The 17,836-nt window shown below is 31.7% G+C and overlaps 2 protein-coding genes across 3 annotated transcripts in view; both read right to left on the minus strand.

Annotated features, from left to right (window-relative positions):
• Positions 1 to 1,571: 1,571 nt before the first annotated feature.
• On the minus strand, positions 1,572 to 5,834 carry LOC125812074 (myosin-binding protein 2). The gene is made up of 4 exons (XM_049491563.1): positions 4,559 to 5,834; positions 3,875 to 4,048; positions 2,362 to 3,763; positions 1,572 to 2,268 (listed from the first exon to the last, which is right to left on the minus strand). The coding sequence occupies exons 1-3, from the start codon at positions 5,592 to 5,594 to the stop codon at positions 2,403 to 2,405; spliced, it is 2,571 nt and encodes an 856-aa protein (XP_049347520.1). The 5' UTR covers positions 5,595 to 5,834; the 3' UTR covers positions 1,572 to 2,268; positions 2,362 to 2,402.
• A 6,945-nt stretch (positions 5,835 to 12,779) lies between these two features.
• Positions 12,780 to 17,836, minus strand: part of LOC125812075 (putative clathrin assembly protein At2g01600) — a 272,019-nt gene continuing 266,962 nt past the window's right edge. For both annotated transcript variants that reach the window (XM_049491565.1, XM_049491564.1), the window contains exons 5-16: positions 17,540 to 17,678; positions 17,315 to 17,442; positions 15,902 to 15,994; positions 15,724 to 15,774; positions 15,321 to 15,386; positions 15,153 to 15,218; positions 14,888 to 14,968; positions 14,721 to 14,801; positions 14,341 to 14,529; positions 14,153 to 14,228; positions 13,939 to 14,057; positions 12,780 to 13,446 (exon numbers count right to left, since the gene is read on the minus strand). In XM_049491565.1, the coding sequence (XP_049347522.1) occupies positions 13,102 to 13,446; positions 13,939 to 14,057; positions 14,153 to 14,228; positions 14,341 to 14,529; positions 14,721 to 14,801; positions 14,888 to 14,968; positions 15,153 to 15,218; positions 15,321 to 15,386; positions 15,724 to 15,774; positions 15,902 to 15,994; positions 17,315 to 17,442; positions 17,540 to 17,678 (1,434 nt within the window). In that variant the 3' untranslated portion in view covers positions 12,780 to 13,101. The remainder of the gene's footprint in view (positions 13,447 to 13,938; positions 14,058 to 14,152; positions 14,229 to 14,340; positions 14,530 to 14,720; positions 14,802 to 14,887; positions 14,969 to 15,152; positions 15,219 to 15,320; positions 15,387 to 15,723; positions 15,775 to 15,901; positions 15,995 to 17,314; positions 17,443 to 17,539; positions 17,679 to 17,836) is intronic.

Raw genomic sequence — 17,836 nt, forward strand, 5'->3', positions numbered from 1 at the left:
TAACAAACTATACAATAATTAAAAAGTCATATATCAGTTATGCCTTACAAGTTTTTTTTTTTTAAAAAAAAAACTTCAATAGTTACTTCATTAAAATAATTGGTAAGCTCTAAAAGTTACTAACTAATAATAACAAAAAACTTCTAAGAAATGGTTTAATAATATTTCTATCTTATTTGTTGACATATCGCAAAATAAGGGTCATTTTTTATTTTTTATGAGAGATATCGTTAGACTCTTCCACTAAATATTCTAGATTGATCTCATTCAAATCCTCTATATAACTACTTTTCTCATTTTTTAATACAAAAAAATTACAATCTTTTCTAATTTTCTCAAAACTCATGATGCTTTATTTTGTAATTTTTTTTTAGGGAAAAAGGACAAATATATTCCCAAACTATCGTAAATGTTGGGACATTGGTGCCCATGCCGTCCAAAAACTAGAGCATATATACCCTTTATACTAATAGACATACACGTGTCATAATCTTATCCACCGACCCGACATTTATTAAATATCGGATACGGATAAGATTGCTTCACGTGTTCCTATTTAGTCTTCCGTTAGAGTGAAGGACATATATGCTCTAGTTTTTAGACGACAGGAACACCAATGTCCCAAAATATGACGCATACTATTTACTTCGGAGAATGTCCTTTTCCCTTTTTTCTAATATACTAATTAAGTAATATTATTCATATGGTCCTCCCAATCTGCCTAACTAAGGGACTAGACCACAATAAGATATATATTTTACACCAACTTTCTCTTTATGATATAATATAAAGTAATTTTTAATAAAGATATATATAGAGGAAGGTGAGCTGAAAACCAGCATGACACTAGTCATGATCATTATGTCTCATTAACCTTCACCTTTAGTGTGTCTTAAACTATCATTAAAATATGTTAATAATGATTAGGTACTTAGCTTGCATATGCATATACACAAACTTTACCTTTGTGATCATGTTTTAAATCCACCTTCTTAGCTGTTATAGCCCTTTTTTGTTTCTCTAATTATACATCAATTCTTTTAGTAACAAAGGTTGTATCTCTCAAGTCTTGAACCAATCAAGAAAGGTCATGGGCGGAGCCATCTTAGGTGGAGAGAAAATTATGTGATGTACACAGGTTAAATGTTAGGTATTATAAATGTATATTTAATTTTTCACGCCCTTAACACAACTAAATTGAAAAGAAAATTTACACACTTTGCACCAAATCTCTGACTCATGAGAACGGCCTACGAAAATAAAATGGTTCATCTAGAACCAATCATTCATAATATTAGATATATCATTTTTGTCTTTATAGTCTTTGTATGGTTTTTCTTGCATTGTCCTTTCCAATGGTTTTAAAAGAGAAATTTTAAATGTTGAATAAGTTATTCTCACTCAACCTACCAAAGTTCTGTTTTTGCTTAAACCAAAACAATATGTTGAAAAGAAATATTTGGTTTTCCTTCTCTCTTAACTGCTATTCAATTGTATAGTTGTGCATATCCATATTTTTTAAATCATTTTTACAATAAAGAAAATAATGAAAGTTGGCTGTCAAATAAATGAAAGAAAGAAACAAAACAAAATTAAAATACTCACTCATTATGTACTCTTACAAAGACAAATGTAGTGTACAACTAGACAACTTTGCCTTCTAAAACAAAAAAAAAAATACTTAACAAATCTCATATGATAAAATGATGAAAAAGAAATGAGAGATTAGGCAAAAAAGAAGTTACTTTCCCCTTTATGCCTTAAAACCCTTTTAAAATGATAATGGGAGGAAATAAAAGGACAAGAAAATTGTTGCTACTCCTAATTTGTCTACAATAAACAAAGACAAATTTCTTGGCATTGGAATCTTTGTTGGACCCTCTCCAGCTTTGCAAAGCTAGTGCTTTGTCCTTTTCACAACATACAAAAGCTAGATCAGTGCTGGTGATAGATAGCAGGTACCTGATTGTAATAAAGACGCACGTAAGCTGACTCGAACACCACGAACTTTTTTTTTTTTTAAAGATAGAATGGCTTCACCCTAATTGGACTACACACACATTCATCATTCCCCCTCTTTTGCCCTCAAAAGTTGGAGAATTGACACCAACTCATACAAAAAAAATTGGTTCAACTTTGACAAATGATCATTGAAGCTTGAGAACAAAAACTTAGACCAGACCATTTCCAAGGCCTGATCTCTCTGTCAAGGGATTTTCCAAGCAGAGTTTCATCGTTGCATCGTTGAGTTTCCATTATGATCATGGTCTGAATTGAGAAAAAGAAGATGAAAGAAGTTAGACAATGTGATGGACTTACAAGAACATAAGACATTGTTGAGATAAAGAGAGCAAAAGTTACCAATTTATCTTCTTTGGCGCGACAAGTGAGTTAGCACTTGACTATAATATGAGACCATTACTTGAGCTCCTTACACGAAGATCAACGTTCTTTAGATCACGAAGATGTTGTAAGATTTCATGAAGAAGATCCATCCCTTTATCACCTTTCTTCAATGAGCTAATGCAGTTCTTTAGGAACTCCCTATCTGCCTCGAGAGCTTGTAGCCTTTCATGTAGAAGATCCAACTCCTCTTCTACATCTAACTTCTTGTTTTCCTCATCAACGCCATTGGAATGGAAGCCATTTTCATGTCCATTTATCATAACATCTCCGTTTTCATCACTCATTGCATCGAAAAGTGGAAGAAGTCCCTTTCCTTTTGCATTGATAATTAGTTTCCCATTCATTTCACTCAAAAAACCATTGGCATGTTCATTTATCTCTCCATCTAAACGAGTATTTTCCTCTGTATGATCTCCATTCTCTCTATATGAATCGTCCATTGGTCTAACATCCTCGAACTCTTTTGCATCTTCATCATCCATAGATATAAGCTTTTCTTCCAACATCTTTAGCTGTTCAAGAATGGACATCCTCTCTTCCTCGAAATCAACAAACGATTCTTCCAATTCTAGAAAAGCATCAACTTGAACTTTATGATCATGATCATCACATTCTTGATGACAATAAAAGTTGACATCCTCTTTTGGTTCTTGATTCAAATCAATAGACAACTCCTCACTGTCCTCACCGTTGCTACAAGAGGCTGATGAAAACAATCCGCTTCTTGCAACACTTCCATCTTTGCTTCTCTTCAACATCCTCATCGCCTTTTCTCTTGCTTCATATTCCGATAACCTTTTCCTATATACTTCCAATTCTTTCTCTAGCTCTTGCTTTTCCTTCTCCCTCTTTACCATAAGCTCATTCAAGAGCTGCAACGCTTCTTGATCATACTCTGATTGTTCTTCCATCATTCTCTGATATTGCAATGCTTCCATCTGCATTGCTGATTTTTCTTCTTGAAGCTTATTTATCATAGCCATTGTTTGATTAGCAGCCACAGCAGAAGCACTCCTCTCTTCTTCTAACTCTGTATACAACGCGTGTAGAGCCTTTCTCTCAGCTTTTAACGCTGATTTCAGATGTTCGATTGATGAAACTGCATCTCCACCTTCTAACTCACTAACCACACTCCCATCCAAAGACTCAGTTCCGAAATCTTTCTTCTCAAGGAGTAGTAGCTTCTTATGCAACTGATAGAAGCTATCGATAGAAGTTGGCGTCTCTGGAACTTTTTCCTCTTCAATCTCATCCAATTTTGAAGATATCGATGATTCATTGTTCATCACATGATCATCATCAAACTCGAGCGATAACAATTTCAATTCTACTAATTTGTCTTGATCTTCTTTAAGACCTAACATGATACAACAAAATAAATAAATGAATACATAACAGCACAACCATAGGAAACACTCTTAAAGCTTTTCTTTCGTCGCGCTAAAGAAAAGATTTGCTTTAACCTTACCATGATGATCAATATCATGGAAATGAGCAGAACTTGTGAAATGTTCTTCATGTGTACAACAATTAAGAGATACTTCACATGGAATTTCATCTGATAAATCCATATCAGGAATTTCATTTCCAATTGACACTTCTGCCTCAATTTCATCAATTTGTAGTATTTCGGAAACCTCTTCTGAAATAACAAAAGTAAAGCAAAAATAATCAACAACAACATACTCGGTGTAATCCCACAGAGTGTACGCAGACTTTACCCCTACCTCAGAGGTAGAGAGGCTATTTCTAGTATACTCTCCACTCAAGAAAAAAAAACAGTCCAGAAACATCAGATAGAAACAGAACAGAAACTAAAACAAAAGAATAGGACAATCGAGGCACAATGAATAAACAGATAGTAACAGTTGGGAAACCTCTTCTGAAACTACAAAAGTAAAGCAAAAACAATCAACAACAATAACAACATACTCAGTCAGTGTAATCCCACAAAGTGTACGCAGACCTTACTCCTACCTCAAAGTTAGAGAGGCCATTTCCACTAGACCCTCCACTCAAGAAAAAACAGTCGAGAAAGAATAACGGAAGTACAAGAAACAACAGATAGTAACAGAACAAGAATTACAGTGAATCAACAGATAGTAACAGAAATCGAAGGACAAGAAACTACTAGAGTATTATGAATATGTACCTGGTGTAACATCTGAATCATTTTCTTCCCTTACACTTTCAGCCTCAATTTGAACATTATCTCTAGCAGATTCTTGGTGAAATTGAGTATTAACATCAAATTGTTCATCAAACTCCTTTACTGAATGACATTCTTCAACACAAAAACTAAAACCATTTTCATCTTCTTCCATCTCCATGGAATCAAGAACTGCAAACTTATCTTCCTCTTCAATCTTGTTAATCTCAACAACCAATTCATCTTCTCCTTGATCATTCTTTTCGCAATTTTCGTCGGTTTCATGGTTTTTACAATGATCTTCCTCAGTTGTTGAATCAATCAATTCAACAGGAACCAACTTATGACCACTACACTCAACAAAAAACTCCAAATGCTGAGAAGAAAACTCAAAAGATGAATCCTCAATTACACAAACTTGAACACCTTGATCTTTCATTACTTTTTCAAGAACCAAATCATCAAGATCAGTTTTTTCTTCATAAAAATCTGATCTTTCTTTAACCAAATCATCATTAGTTGACTCAATAACCAAATTCCCTTTTTGGGTATCTCCCAAATCATCAAAACAAGGCTTAATCAAATCACAACTTTCATTTGAAAATTTCCTCTCCAACTTCACATCACAACAAGAAGAACAACAACTATTCAACAATTCAAATCTTGAATCCTCCATAACGCCACGATCTTCATCGTGGCGTGATGACAAGCAATCCTCACACATATCTTGTGATTCAACCAATTTCTGATGATTTAAACAGAACCCCAGTTTAGATATCTCTATAGCATGAGCTTCACAAAGAAGATCTTTGCAAAAAGCTTTAGTCTTTTCATGTTCAAACAAATGATCAATTCTTGAACACAATGGACATGGTGGCTTTAGGCCAAAATATTCAGCAAATTTAATGATCATATAAGAAAAAAAAGAGTTAAGGAGAAGTAAACTTATAAGAGTCCATTCCAAGATTGCATAGATAAGGATCATTGTGATCTTGTTGGTATTTTTGTGTAACATGGTTGCAAATTTGTTAGCAGCCATTCTTTTTGATGATCCAAAATGAAAAATACAAAAAAATTACACAAACTTAATATACACAAAGTGAGAGCTAATTGAAGAATCAATGGGAAGATAATGTTGAGTGAAGGTAGGGAAAAGAGGGAAAATAGTTTAAAGTAGACAAATGAAGAAAAAGATTTTTTTATTTTGGATTGAATAGTAAGAAAAGGAAGCTAAAGGAGACCTGAATCTGTCAAAGTAAGGGAGCCAGGGTATTACAACTTGTTTAATGGTTGTTACATGTAGTATATTGATAAATATCATGTTTGTGTTGATGATTATTTAAATTTTAGTATGTCGTATCGTTTAAATTTATTAGGCATTGATAGGGTTGGGCGTTCGATATTCAGTTAGGGATTATCAAATTTTGGATTCAATAATTTTATAATTGGTAGTTAAAAGTAGATATCAAATAACAAAATTTTGAATTTGGTTTGGTGTGGTATTTAATAATACCGTATTGAAGTTGTAGCTGATTATATTATAAAGTTAATACTCTTTTTTCAATCATTTTTTTATGTGGAGGCACGATATAATAAGTAAGAAGACATCAAGAAAAACTAATTGATACAATTAAAAGACATGTATTTAGGTTATTTATGTCTATTCTTTAACTTTCTTCTTTGGATTTGTACTAATGAGTAATAGATATGTTGATACATGATATTCATCAAGTAAATAATTTCGTATTCGAAAAATACCAAATGGTACTAATGTCTCATAAGAAACTCAAACCCGAATACCATAATCAAGGGCGGCTCAACATGATTAGTGGCCTAAAGCGAAATTTCAATTCGGGGCCTAAAATATAATCAAACTTCATATACATATTTATTCAAAATTTATTTTTCTTACACTATTTAGATGAAAATTATTAGTATTTTAATATTGTTTTTTTAGTTATTAGTTTTAGGTAAGATTTTATCAATTCAACATTGAAAAACGTCCTTTTAGTGAGACAATTATTATATGAATTGTTAACATAATTATACAAGTAATAAGTTGATAAATATTAAATAGAGATAAGATTTAGAACCATAGAATTTGACGCAAGAAGTTGATGACTTGGTATACCCCATTTTAATATGATTGTAGTAATGCTTGAAACTAAAATTTAAAACGAAACAAAAAAGAATTTGTAATTCACTTTGCTCAACACTTTTCACTATTAATTCTTATTTTTAACAAAGTACAGAAGATGTTAAAGTGGGTAAAATAATATATTTTTTAAAAAATTACTTTTTATCATAAATAATCAATTTTTTCTATAAAAATTTTAACACATAATTTATTCTTGATTTTGGGGCCCCCAAAAGGCAAAAGCCTTATTTCCCAAAGCATAGAGCCGGCACTGACCATAATTCTAAAATTTTACTCCCGAATATCATACCGAATACCCAATTACCAAAATTTTTGACTCAATTCAATAATTTGATTTTCGGTATTTTATGTCCAGCTAGATATTGATGAGAAGTCTAATTTTATGTAATGATTGATTTGGTGTGATCACGACGTTATCTTAATATATTTTTTAAATTTTGTTTTAATAATTTTGCTTTGAACGATATAATATCCAAATAATGTATTTATTAAAATAATACAATACATTATGAAGCAATAAGTAATAACAATCCAATTTTTATTTTTTCTTAAGCAAATTTATACCACTAGACCCCGGTCTAGTGGCTTTTTATTAATAATAAACATAAAAATTCTCAATATGAATAAGTACAAGCAAGAGAGGGCCAGGTCTTACTCTACCAATCCTAATGAGGTATCAAACCAATTAGAATAAGGTTAATTATATATATATATATATATATTATATTGAATTTTGGCTTCACCACTACTGTCAAAGGTAAATCTAGGGGTTCAATCTAAAAGCGGAGTCAAAATTTAAATTTTATAAATTCTAAATTTAAGAATAACAGCTATAACTGATTATAATTGTATTCTAAAATCTGATAAATAAAAATTATTAAATTTGACCGAAATCATAATCAGGCAATAACTCCCTCGTGATTCAATCAACTTTCTTAGTAGGAAAAAAATTCAACATATAATAATAATAAGTTTGAATTTCTTGATTTTTCATATAAAATTTTTATATGTTGAATTTTTTTAATGAAGAAAATCTTGTTTAGCCGCTAGAGTCTATAGAAAAGAATTATATTCCTATAAAGATATGATGGAAAAAACAAACAAAAATAAATAAATCGATCAAAGAAAAGCATCTTTAAGTTTAATAAATAATTGTATACATTCAACAGCTAACATTTGCTGGATTCTTCTTTTCGTACCAATTCATTTATTTAATTTAATTAGCTTATACTAGTAATTATTACATCTTCATCTTATTAGTTTTGGTCTTCATTTCTTTAAAAAAGAAGAAAGAACTTTACTCTTGAAAAGAAACATTTCATATTCATGTACTAGAAATTTAAGAAATTGTTGTATAAAGTATAAACAACAAATAATAATAACATGTGAAATTTCTTTTATGGGTCTGAAAAGAGTAGATTGTATATAAATTTTATTAAGAAAGACGGTTTTCAATAGATCTTTGGCTCAAATGCATTAAATTCGAGTACAAAGAAATTATCGTATGGATGTGATAGAAATAATCTATCACAAACATATTGATTGATCTCACAATTTAAATTCGTGACTTATAAATCACACAAGATAATTATAGTGTTACTTCAAACTTCCCTCCCATAATTTTTTTTTTTCAAATATATTTCAATAACTAAAGATAAGGCAAAAATTATTATTCTCGAATATCTCATAAATTTTAAGTATTCGCAAAGAGGTCATGAAAATAGCAAATATTGTCTTTCTCAATTAAATCTCGAATATTCATAACTCTTGGATATTCACAAAGAGATTGCGATGACATCAAATACTGTCTTTATCAAAAAAATCTCAAATATTCCACAAATTCATGAAATATTCATAGACATCAAATAAATCTCAAGAAGATCTACATTATTCTAATTCGAGAAATACGCTATGACCCTTGAATCACGAATAAATCTTAAGAGAGAGAAGAACAAAATTGTACTCATATTATTTTATCAATAATATTCTTGTTTTTTCAAAAAAAAAATTTAAGAAAAGTCAAAAGTATTGTTATGAGTTGTTTGTTTACTCTTCTTTTTTTTGTTTATTTTTTTTCTAAAAAATAAATTGTATTTTCTTTGAGAAAGTATAGGCTTTGGATCCAAAAACATGTAAATGGGCCCACCCATCAATTTTGGACCACCAACAAAAGTTAGGTTTGGGGCCCATCAGATGCTGGATTTCATCACATAGATCTGTCTGTCACACTCCCGCGCTCTTTTACTTTTTTTTTTTACATACTAAAGCTTTATTTGGACATTGCTATTTAAATTTACGTTTAGATATATGATATGAAATTATGATTTGAAAGTAGATTGATTCGATACTAAAGTTTTGTTTAGATATGTAATGTTGTATTTTTCTTTTTCATAAAAATGAAAACTCATCAAAAATTTCGTATTTCTTAGATAGTTTTACCAAATGAACATATTGTAATTTATACCAGATATCAGAATATTCTAAAGTGCCGCGTTGTATATAACATATTTTATTGTTTCCTTTTATAATAAATATTTCTGATTATAAATTTTCATATACACATAATTTCATGAAGATCCTCTTGTCAATAATAGCAGTAACTAATTATTCTTTAATATATATTTTTCACGTGATAGGAACAATTTCTTATATTTTCATATACACATAATTTCATGATTTTTTTTTACAAATATATTAATGAATCAAATTGTACATTTTTAAAAAATGAATTCACAATTTAGAATTCTAGATCATATTTTTTAAGAATTTAGGATTGAAATTATGATGTCAAATCACATATTTAAATACATGATTTTACATTCCATATCCAATAGCTTAACCTGCTTAATTTGAATTTATTTTATAAGTTTGTGTGTGCCTATATAATTTGGAAGAATTATAAATATCCAGAGTGTTTGAAATTAAGGTTTAATAAAAATATCTGAAGTTAGATTAGTTGAAGTTCATGAAAAAAAAAATTATACTTTAGTTATATGTGTCTAAATTTCAATCATATAAAATTTCAAATATTTTGCTTCAAATTTGATTTTATATACCAATTTCAAATACCACATGTGTAGTTATTTTATAGCGAATAAATTTACAATTTTTTTAATATGATGAGTTAGATGACTTCAAATCTGGTATTTGTGTACTTTGGTGCTCAATAATCAAATAAATACTATGTGCTAATTGTAGTTTACTAAGACGTTTTTTTGCGATTATTAATTCAAACATTAATACTATTTTTTTGTTTTGACATTTTGATCATTAAATTTGACTAACAATATTGTTGATATATGAATGTAGGTAAGCCCTACCTCAATGTCCTTGATTCAATGAATGGAATTTGAATAAAACTAAATAGTATGAACGATAAAATTTATCTGTATTAGATGTTTATATTCCATGAATAAAGAAAAGATATTTATTTTTATATACATACACATAGTATATTATTTGATTTGATTATTACTTTTATATGATTGATTTATTTTGAAGGTTAATTAGAATTTTATGGCTATCTCACTATCAATTATGCTAACTTAAGAATATGGGATGTTTCATTCTTCTCAACATAGCATTAAAAAAGATTCTTTTTTTTTTGTTTGTACAAAATAATGTTGTGTATGGGAGAACTTAAATCATACTATATAATTATAATTGTAGATTTATTTGAATTAAGTACTTTCAATGTTGAAATAGATTTATATATAAAAAATTGTCAAATTTGTAAAAAATGATAGGTATAAATCCAAATTTTAAAGAAATGACCAAAAACAATTTCAAAAAATTTAAATCTCGAATTTATTTATGATCGTCTCATTCTACTAAGTACTTCTTCTCCTTTATTACGAAGGAATGGGTGTTTGGTATTTGCATAGTTCGATTTGAGTAATTCAGTAATTGATAAATGAAAATAGATATTAAATATCAGACTTTCAAAGTTTGGTCCAATAAATTCAATTTCGGCTAACATTAATACCTATTTTTGCGGCTCAAACCCGTGATCTATAGGATATATGTGGACAACTTTATCGTTACATAACCAATATAAGATTCTGATAGAAGAATTGTTAATACTCTAATGGCCATTTAATTCAACCATATTTATGTTTTGGCCCACACCACTTTCAATAATCTTCAATTTCAAGCCATTAGTCTTTTAATTATTTGGTAGACAATTTCAAAATTAGCAAACAATAAAGCAGTCTAATTACTTTTTAGTTTCTACGCTCCGTCCATTGAATAGAAGACCCAAATGATAATATATTTCACATTCTTTCATATTCGTATACGAAATTCACTGATCTGACTAATTCAGATTCACATTATGTAAAATTCATAAAGAGATCGATATTAAAAATTTCGCTAGGAATTTTATTCATCCTACTTGACCTCTCAGGTGGTACTTTGCTTATTTCACGTAGCTATCAAGATATCTCCTTCAAAAGTTGCCAAGACATAGATTTATTGAATTTATTAACTACAAAAGTAAAATCCAAATAATTCTCAAATCAAAATTGTCAGCATGAAGAACAATTATTATTTTTTTGGATAAAGGGATATTTTTGTATATTGTTAAACATTAGACGGTACATTATCACTGTTAGTACTAGTGGTTACAGATAGATTATCAAAACAAGCTAACTGTAATACTAGTTTACTATATAGTTCTTCATCTTGATCTGTCTTAAGTTGATCTATTTCAGCATCTGGAGGAGTACTAGTAGGATAAATTGTTGATCGGTCATTGTTAGCTTGGAACCTAATCTGAACAAAACGTCTGCTACTTTCTTTGCTTGTCCATAGTTATGGCGGACCACCGGATTCCCCAACTTTTAAAGATCATGTATTATTCCATTATTTTATTTTGATTAATGAATGCAATTAATACATGAATAATTATAGTCATACTTGGGGACCCTACATACTTATTGCAATTAATTATGGAAAACACAATCCAGGTTCTTGGTTATAAAGTTGAAACATTAAGCAAAGATAGATTAAAATAAAATCTTAATAATATTATGTGTGAAAAATTAATGTGAACATTATTGCATTAGAGAAAGTTTTAGACCTTCAACTAGGGGACCCCCCAAGGTTAGTATAATTTCTTTTCTATGTAAGGTGGAGGGGTCAACATTCTTGAAATTTATTGATTGCTCAAAGAGGGATAAGTAAGTAAAGATGGTTCACCTATATATCCAAATTAATGTTTGATTATCATGTTTTAATTTATTTTTTTTGACCACCTCCACATGAAATATAAAGAATTTTTAAGGAAGGGTGGTTCATTTTTATATGAGTTATTAATGGTCAAAACACATTTGAACCGTTGTTGTTTTTCTGAGTTTCATATCCTAACTATCAAATGTTCCATTTTTTATATTTTAATTATCATCATCTGTGTATGAAAATATACCTCAAAGTTGATAAGATAAATTATCAGTTATTCTCTTTTTGTACCTATCTATTCGACTTGGTATGTTTTAATACATAGATGGTGATAGTTTAGGTAAGAAAAAGAAACGACTAATAGTTGTGGTGTGAAATTTATAGGAAGTGACAGTTCATGTGGAATAAATACTCACTCCTTTTAAAAAGCATTTTGGTCTCCTTTGATGAAATCAAAAACTTGACTTGCAGATTTCTTTTGCTTTTTCAGCAATTGTAGGGAGTGGAACAAGAACCATTCTCATCTTCACATATTGATACCAAATAATGTACACATAAAACCTAGACGTGTCCTTTAACTTGACTTTAACTAACATTTATATCCTTCAACTTTGAACGTGCACAAACAAACACTTAAACTTGTATAAAATTGAACAAGTAGACAAACACATCTATAGAGCGTTTATGTCTATTTGTACACACCCAAAGTTGGAGTTCATAAATGCAAACTAAAACCAAGTTAAAAGGATACATGTATTATTGTACTATATAACTTCTCTACTAAATACTATCTTCCCTTTCTTTGTTATTGCTAATTGGGTACTTATGATAGCAATGGAACAATATAGGTTGATATATACTAAAAAAATGCACAAAGAGGGCAAGGTGTCTATTAAGTCCATAACATAGAGGGAGTGATTTCAATCAACTGAAAAAAAGTTGAATCTCCATTATAACCATCTTTACATCTTAAAAGCAAACATATAGACTGCTTTCGAAAACTATATCACGTGAATGATTTACACAACCGCAGATTCACTAACAAAATCGACTATGCCAAGTCTGCTACAACTCATGTATGTGCAACTTTTGAATATAGCAACCCAGTGCTCCGCGAAAGGATTGATTGTTTGTGGGAAAGCAACATGATTGACAGGCGATACACTTAACTGCCAAGACTTTGATATGTCGTGTGGATGCACAACTTCTATTATATCAGGCCGGTACTCCCAAAAGGATTGGTTGTTTGTGGATGAGCAACATGATTGGCAGGAAATGCACTGAACCCTGCATCACCAAAAGGATTGTGGGGATTCATCATTGGATTTTGGGGTTGTGGATAGGCAGGTTCGAATGGTCCAAAAGGATTCATTTGATGTTGAGGCACCGCAGCCATTTGCACTGACGGAGGGGGAGGCATGGTGGTAGACATGGCAAATGGATCAGCAACTTCAAATGGATTAGGGGCTGGTGCTCCATATACTGGTCGTTGAGATGCTCTATATGCTCCTTCATCATACAAACTATTCAGTGTGAGGGAGTCCAATCCACCAGCCTGTTAGAAAGATACCAAAACAAATGTCAAAGAAGATATTTACTTGATTTCACAAAGCAGATAAGAAGATAAGGAAATGTTATCACTATTAAGTATCAGAACCCCCCCCCCCCCCTATGGTTAATTAACTTCAATGCTTTACATGTTTCCCTCAGTTCCGTTTGCAAATGAACATGCAAAGAGAAGCCACTTAGAGAAGTTTATAAAAAATGGTTTCAAAGAGTTCTCTCCAATTATGATCAACATTGCATTACAAAATCCGATTAAGTAAAATACAGTTGAGATTAGCACTCTGCAATCTCCCTTTTTTCAATCAAGAATTTGCGGAGAAAAAGATAAATTTGACAGCAACCACAACAAATGGGATGAAGAGAGTTTAAACATGAAGGTACACTACTACATAGACCTGGCAGTCTGACACCAAGGACCAGATTCAGTACCCTTGCAGTTAAAAAAAGCACAACCTTTAAGAATTGAAGTTCAAGGGCTTACCAATTGTCTCTCCTGAGCTGCAGATAAGTCGCTGCTGGGAGTAGTGACCAGGGCAAGCTCCCATCCCGTAGGATCAAAATCTTTTGGCTGAGCAGGATTCGAGTCAAATGGTGTTGTCCCTGCAAGAAGTAATAATAGTTCATTTAAAATAAACCAACACCCAATTTTCTCAAGAAGTGTTCTACATATTAGTAGGTGAAATTAGATAATTTACCAGATGGAACTATCGCTAAAGCCAAAGCATTGCTGTCCTCAATTGCTGATGCATAACCAGTTGGTGCATTTAGCCCCTGAAACAACAAAAATACTAGTAACAATAGGAACAAAAAGAGATATCCCAAAACAGTATCCATCAAATTCCAGATAAACAATAAATAACTCAATAAGACTAGCTGAGGTCACCAGTAAATCATCAGATTCCAAGCTGCTTGGGGGTGGAGGCATTGGCGGGGAAGGAGCCTCGGTGGTTGAAACAACAGTATCATCTAAAGGCAGAGGAGGTGGGGTTTCGTTGGCTGAATCTTGAGCATCTTCAGAAGCTGAAGGTTCATCCTCTTGTTTATACGTAAGCATAAGCCTCTCCGGATAATCCTAGTTATAGTTAATAATGTTAGTATTCTACAGTGATATTAGACAATAGACATGTATATTGCTACACTATAACCAGCTTTATACACTTTATTAAGATATAGAAAGGAAAACATAGATCAGCACTAAACAAAGTTGGCATATAATTTGTTTGGAGAACATATGCATGCATATGAAATAAAAGAATGTAGTACCAAAGTTTCTATTGGCACAGAGACAATCCTGGGTGCTTCTTTTATATACTCTTCCATGGTCACAAGGAAGGACTGAGGAGGCTGAAAACCAGAATAGCGTGTCAAGCTGACAGACCATCAAATTTGAAGACAAATCAATCAATAGAGAAGCTTGGTAGTATGATTACCTCTCTCAAAACAGGAAACTGAAAGTTCCTGGCAAGTTCCAATCCTTTGCATACCCCATAAAAGTCAGAGAGGTTCATGGCCTGAAACAAGATGATAAAATTTACAGATAACCACCACAAACCCACAGAAATGTCCCATGGTGATAGACAAGCAGTAAGAAACGAAAGTATAGAGTACAAAATATTTTTTTAAATGGAGAAAAAAAATATTCTACCAAAATAGTGAAGAAACAAAATATTTTATCAAGTTTGTCAGTGTGTTCACCTGTTGGCCAGCTCGTTTGTAGATATCAAGGGCCTTAATAGCTTCATGTCTTGGCATGTCAAAAAACTGAATTAAAATCAGTAGAAAAATAATGTCAAACAGATATGACAGCAACGAGCAATATTTTGATGAGGTCATGTTATAGAAGAGGCTAAAAGTCAAATGCACCTTGTCAATAAGATTAATTATTCCATCATTTATAGCACAATAGATTTTGAAGCTCTCCTTGAGAACCTGGAATGAAAAATGAGTAAATCTTTACACCACCATTTATTCAACCGTAAAGTCTACAACTTGATGTCAGCTTAGGCAACGCAGTCTAGGTAACTGCCCACCAAAAACTTAGATAGAAAAAAAATTCACTTATCATTTTTTGTCTCTGTTAGGGGATTTGAATCATGGTCTCCGTGGTTTTCACCCACTTCATCAACTATTAGGTCAAACTCTTGGGTACTCAATTTACGAGTATCAACGAACTTTTTTGATAAGTATAAAATATCAATCAATTTAACACAGGTAGCCAGAATATTTAACCAAAAATAAAAGGGTATGCCAAAATAAAAAAACATACCAGAGCAAGGGCATATTGTATCACATAATTTCCAAGTGCTGCTCCCTCAGGCTGTAATATAAGTAAAGACTTTTAGATATTATACCCCAAATAGATGAAATATAGAGCTCTTACAATCTGACTAGGAATGTCATCCAAAAGACATAAAAAGAGAGTTTATCAATCTTCAAAACTTTACCCGACATCCAATTAGACGATACAACAATTGCTGCAAAGCAGGCAACTGCTCCAAAAGTTCATCACTGGGCAACTCCCTAGTTCTGCTGTATCCCTGGTCAAAAGTAAATGACACTTGGAAGTTACATTCATACTGACTAAACGAGCAACAGATTAAAACTCATTAAATCCACCAAACTTAGTGTCTCTAGCAGCAGGTAGACAAGCAGTGTCTGTATTGCAATCAGACAGTTCATTTAGGTCAGTGTGACAGAAATTCACTGAAAATGACACTGTGGCAGCTGCTCACCAGCAAATGTTAATCACTCATAAGAGCTATTAATTGATTCTTAAATATAACTAGTATGAAGATATTTGCAATGCACATGATAATTCAAATTTCAAGTAATGATATATAGAAGATATTAAATGTATCAAAGACCAAAGACCTAATCAATTACTCCTACGGTTGCAGGAAAATAAATTAAGTCCTGGCTCTTCTCAATGTCCTCTTTTAAATGTTGTACCAAATAGACAATTTCCACGTGATTTTATTGGAAGTGCGAGAGGTTTCCTTTGGAGTTAGTACGACGTAAACCCACTGTTAAGTTGTAAAACATACATACCATAGAAATATCTTCTTTTCTGAAATTAATTTGTATCAAAGGCACCAATAAAGCATCTGAAGTCTCAATAATCACGGTAATTTTGTTATTATAGATAACAATTTTTTTTGTTAATATTTTCTTTTTTATGGTAGGAACTTCAATATGGGTTATTGTACTTCTATGGTTTTATCTAACCCAGTAGCTTTGATCCAAAAACCATGTATTTGCCTTAAGAAATCCCATGAAATGTGTACAAATTATTAATTTGGAACCCAGTAAAAGGACTAGAATCTTCAGCCCATAAGACTCAAATCCCGGCTCTGCTTTTGTATGTCATGTCAACACAACATAGACAGCAGTAACACAGGAAGAAAAGTTCCACTTTCCAAAGCATCATAACTCTTTTTCTTGTTAATATTCCAAAGCATCATAAGTATCAGTAAGTAAGAAAATTTAAGGTGGTTCTATTAATCATCTTTACATAGTAATTAATAATATGCAATATATCTGAGAGAAACTGTGGATCTGCAACTAGGCATGTTAACAGATCCTCAACTTAGTGCAAGAAACAAGGGAAGGGGAGATGTATAAAATAGCTGATAGACAGCCAAAGCACCTTCTCCAGAATGTTTCAGAAACTGAAGTCTCCAATGGTGTGGACCACATGATTTATCCAGTTCATGGGAAGGAAAAGCATGGAATGAACATTTTATGAAATGACTTTGCTTCTAGTAGGCTAAATTTATTCAATTTTCTTCACAGAAAAAAAGACAACTTTTTGAACTATGTAGAATAGTAAGCAGAAAGTTCAGCAGTGTTATGCTAACCTTTTCTTGCCCTTGGGCAGGTTTAGGAAGGCGCTCTCCTTCAATATCATACTTCAGAACCCTAAAGCATTCAAGTCGTTCTTCCAGAAAGAGTGCATATGTTCGTACCCAGGCAGAGCAGTCCCAAGCTGGAGGAACGGAAAAGATAGAATCATTCTGGTTGAACTTGATGGAATCTAAAGGTAAATAGAAACTCAAAAGAACATTTATGGTAATTTTACCAACCAATTGGACTTGAATCATCCTTGAAATTGGACATTTGGAGAACGTGTCCTCTCTGTTGGAAATTCAAGAGTTCCTCTCTAAATGTCGGATCACCTTCCCTCAATGTTCTGTGGATTACTATCAACGTCTTCAGCGCTACCTATTTCAGAAAATGCGGAAAGATATTTATATGTAAAACACATCAGTAAGGGAAAGGACTAGTTAAGCAACTTAAGTGTAAAGTACGTCACAAAATAGTAAACCGCAAAGAAGAGGTGATTGTGCTGACAAATTCCAAGACACCACCTAAACTAGAGC

This window comes from Solanum verrucosum, unplaced genomic scaffold (genome assembly GCF_900185275.1).
Source record: "Solanum verrucosum unplaced genomic scaffold, falcon-dt-bn FXZP01000603.1, whole genome shotgun sequence".
Lineage (NCBI taxonomy): Eukaryota > Viridiplantae > Streptophyta > Magnoliopsida > Solanales > Solanaceae > Solanum > Solanum verrucosum.

Bases quoted from the DNA above. Each gene is read 5' to 3' on its own strand.
- LOC125812074 (XM_049491563.1), bottom strand. From the start codon at position 5,594: ATGGCTGCTAACAAATTTGCAACCATGTTACACAAAAATACCAACAAG. The intron at 4,049-4,558 runs GTACATATTCAT...TTGTTATTTCAG, and splicing joins TGATTCAGATGTTACACCAG to AAGAGGTTTCCGAAATACTA. The intron at 3,764-3,874 runs GTAAGGTTAAAG...GTATCATGTTAG, and splicing joins CCATGATATTGATCATCATG to GTCTTAAAGAAGATCAAGAC.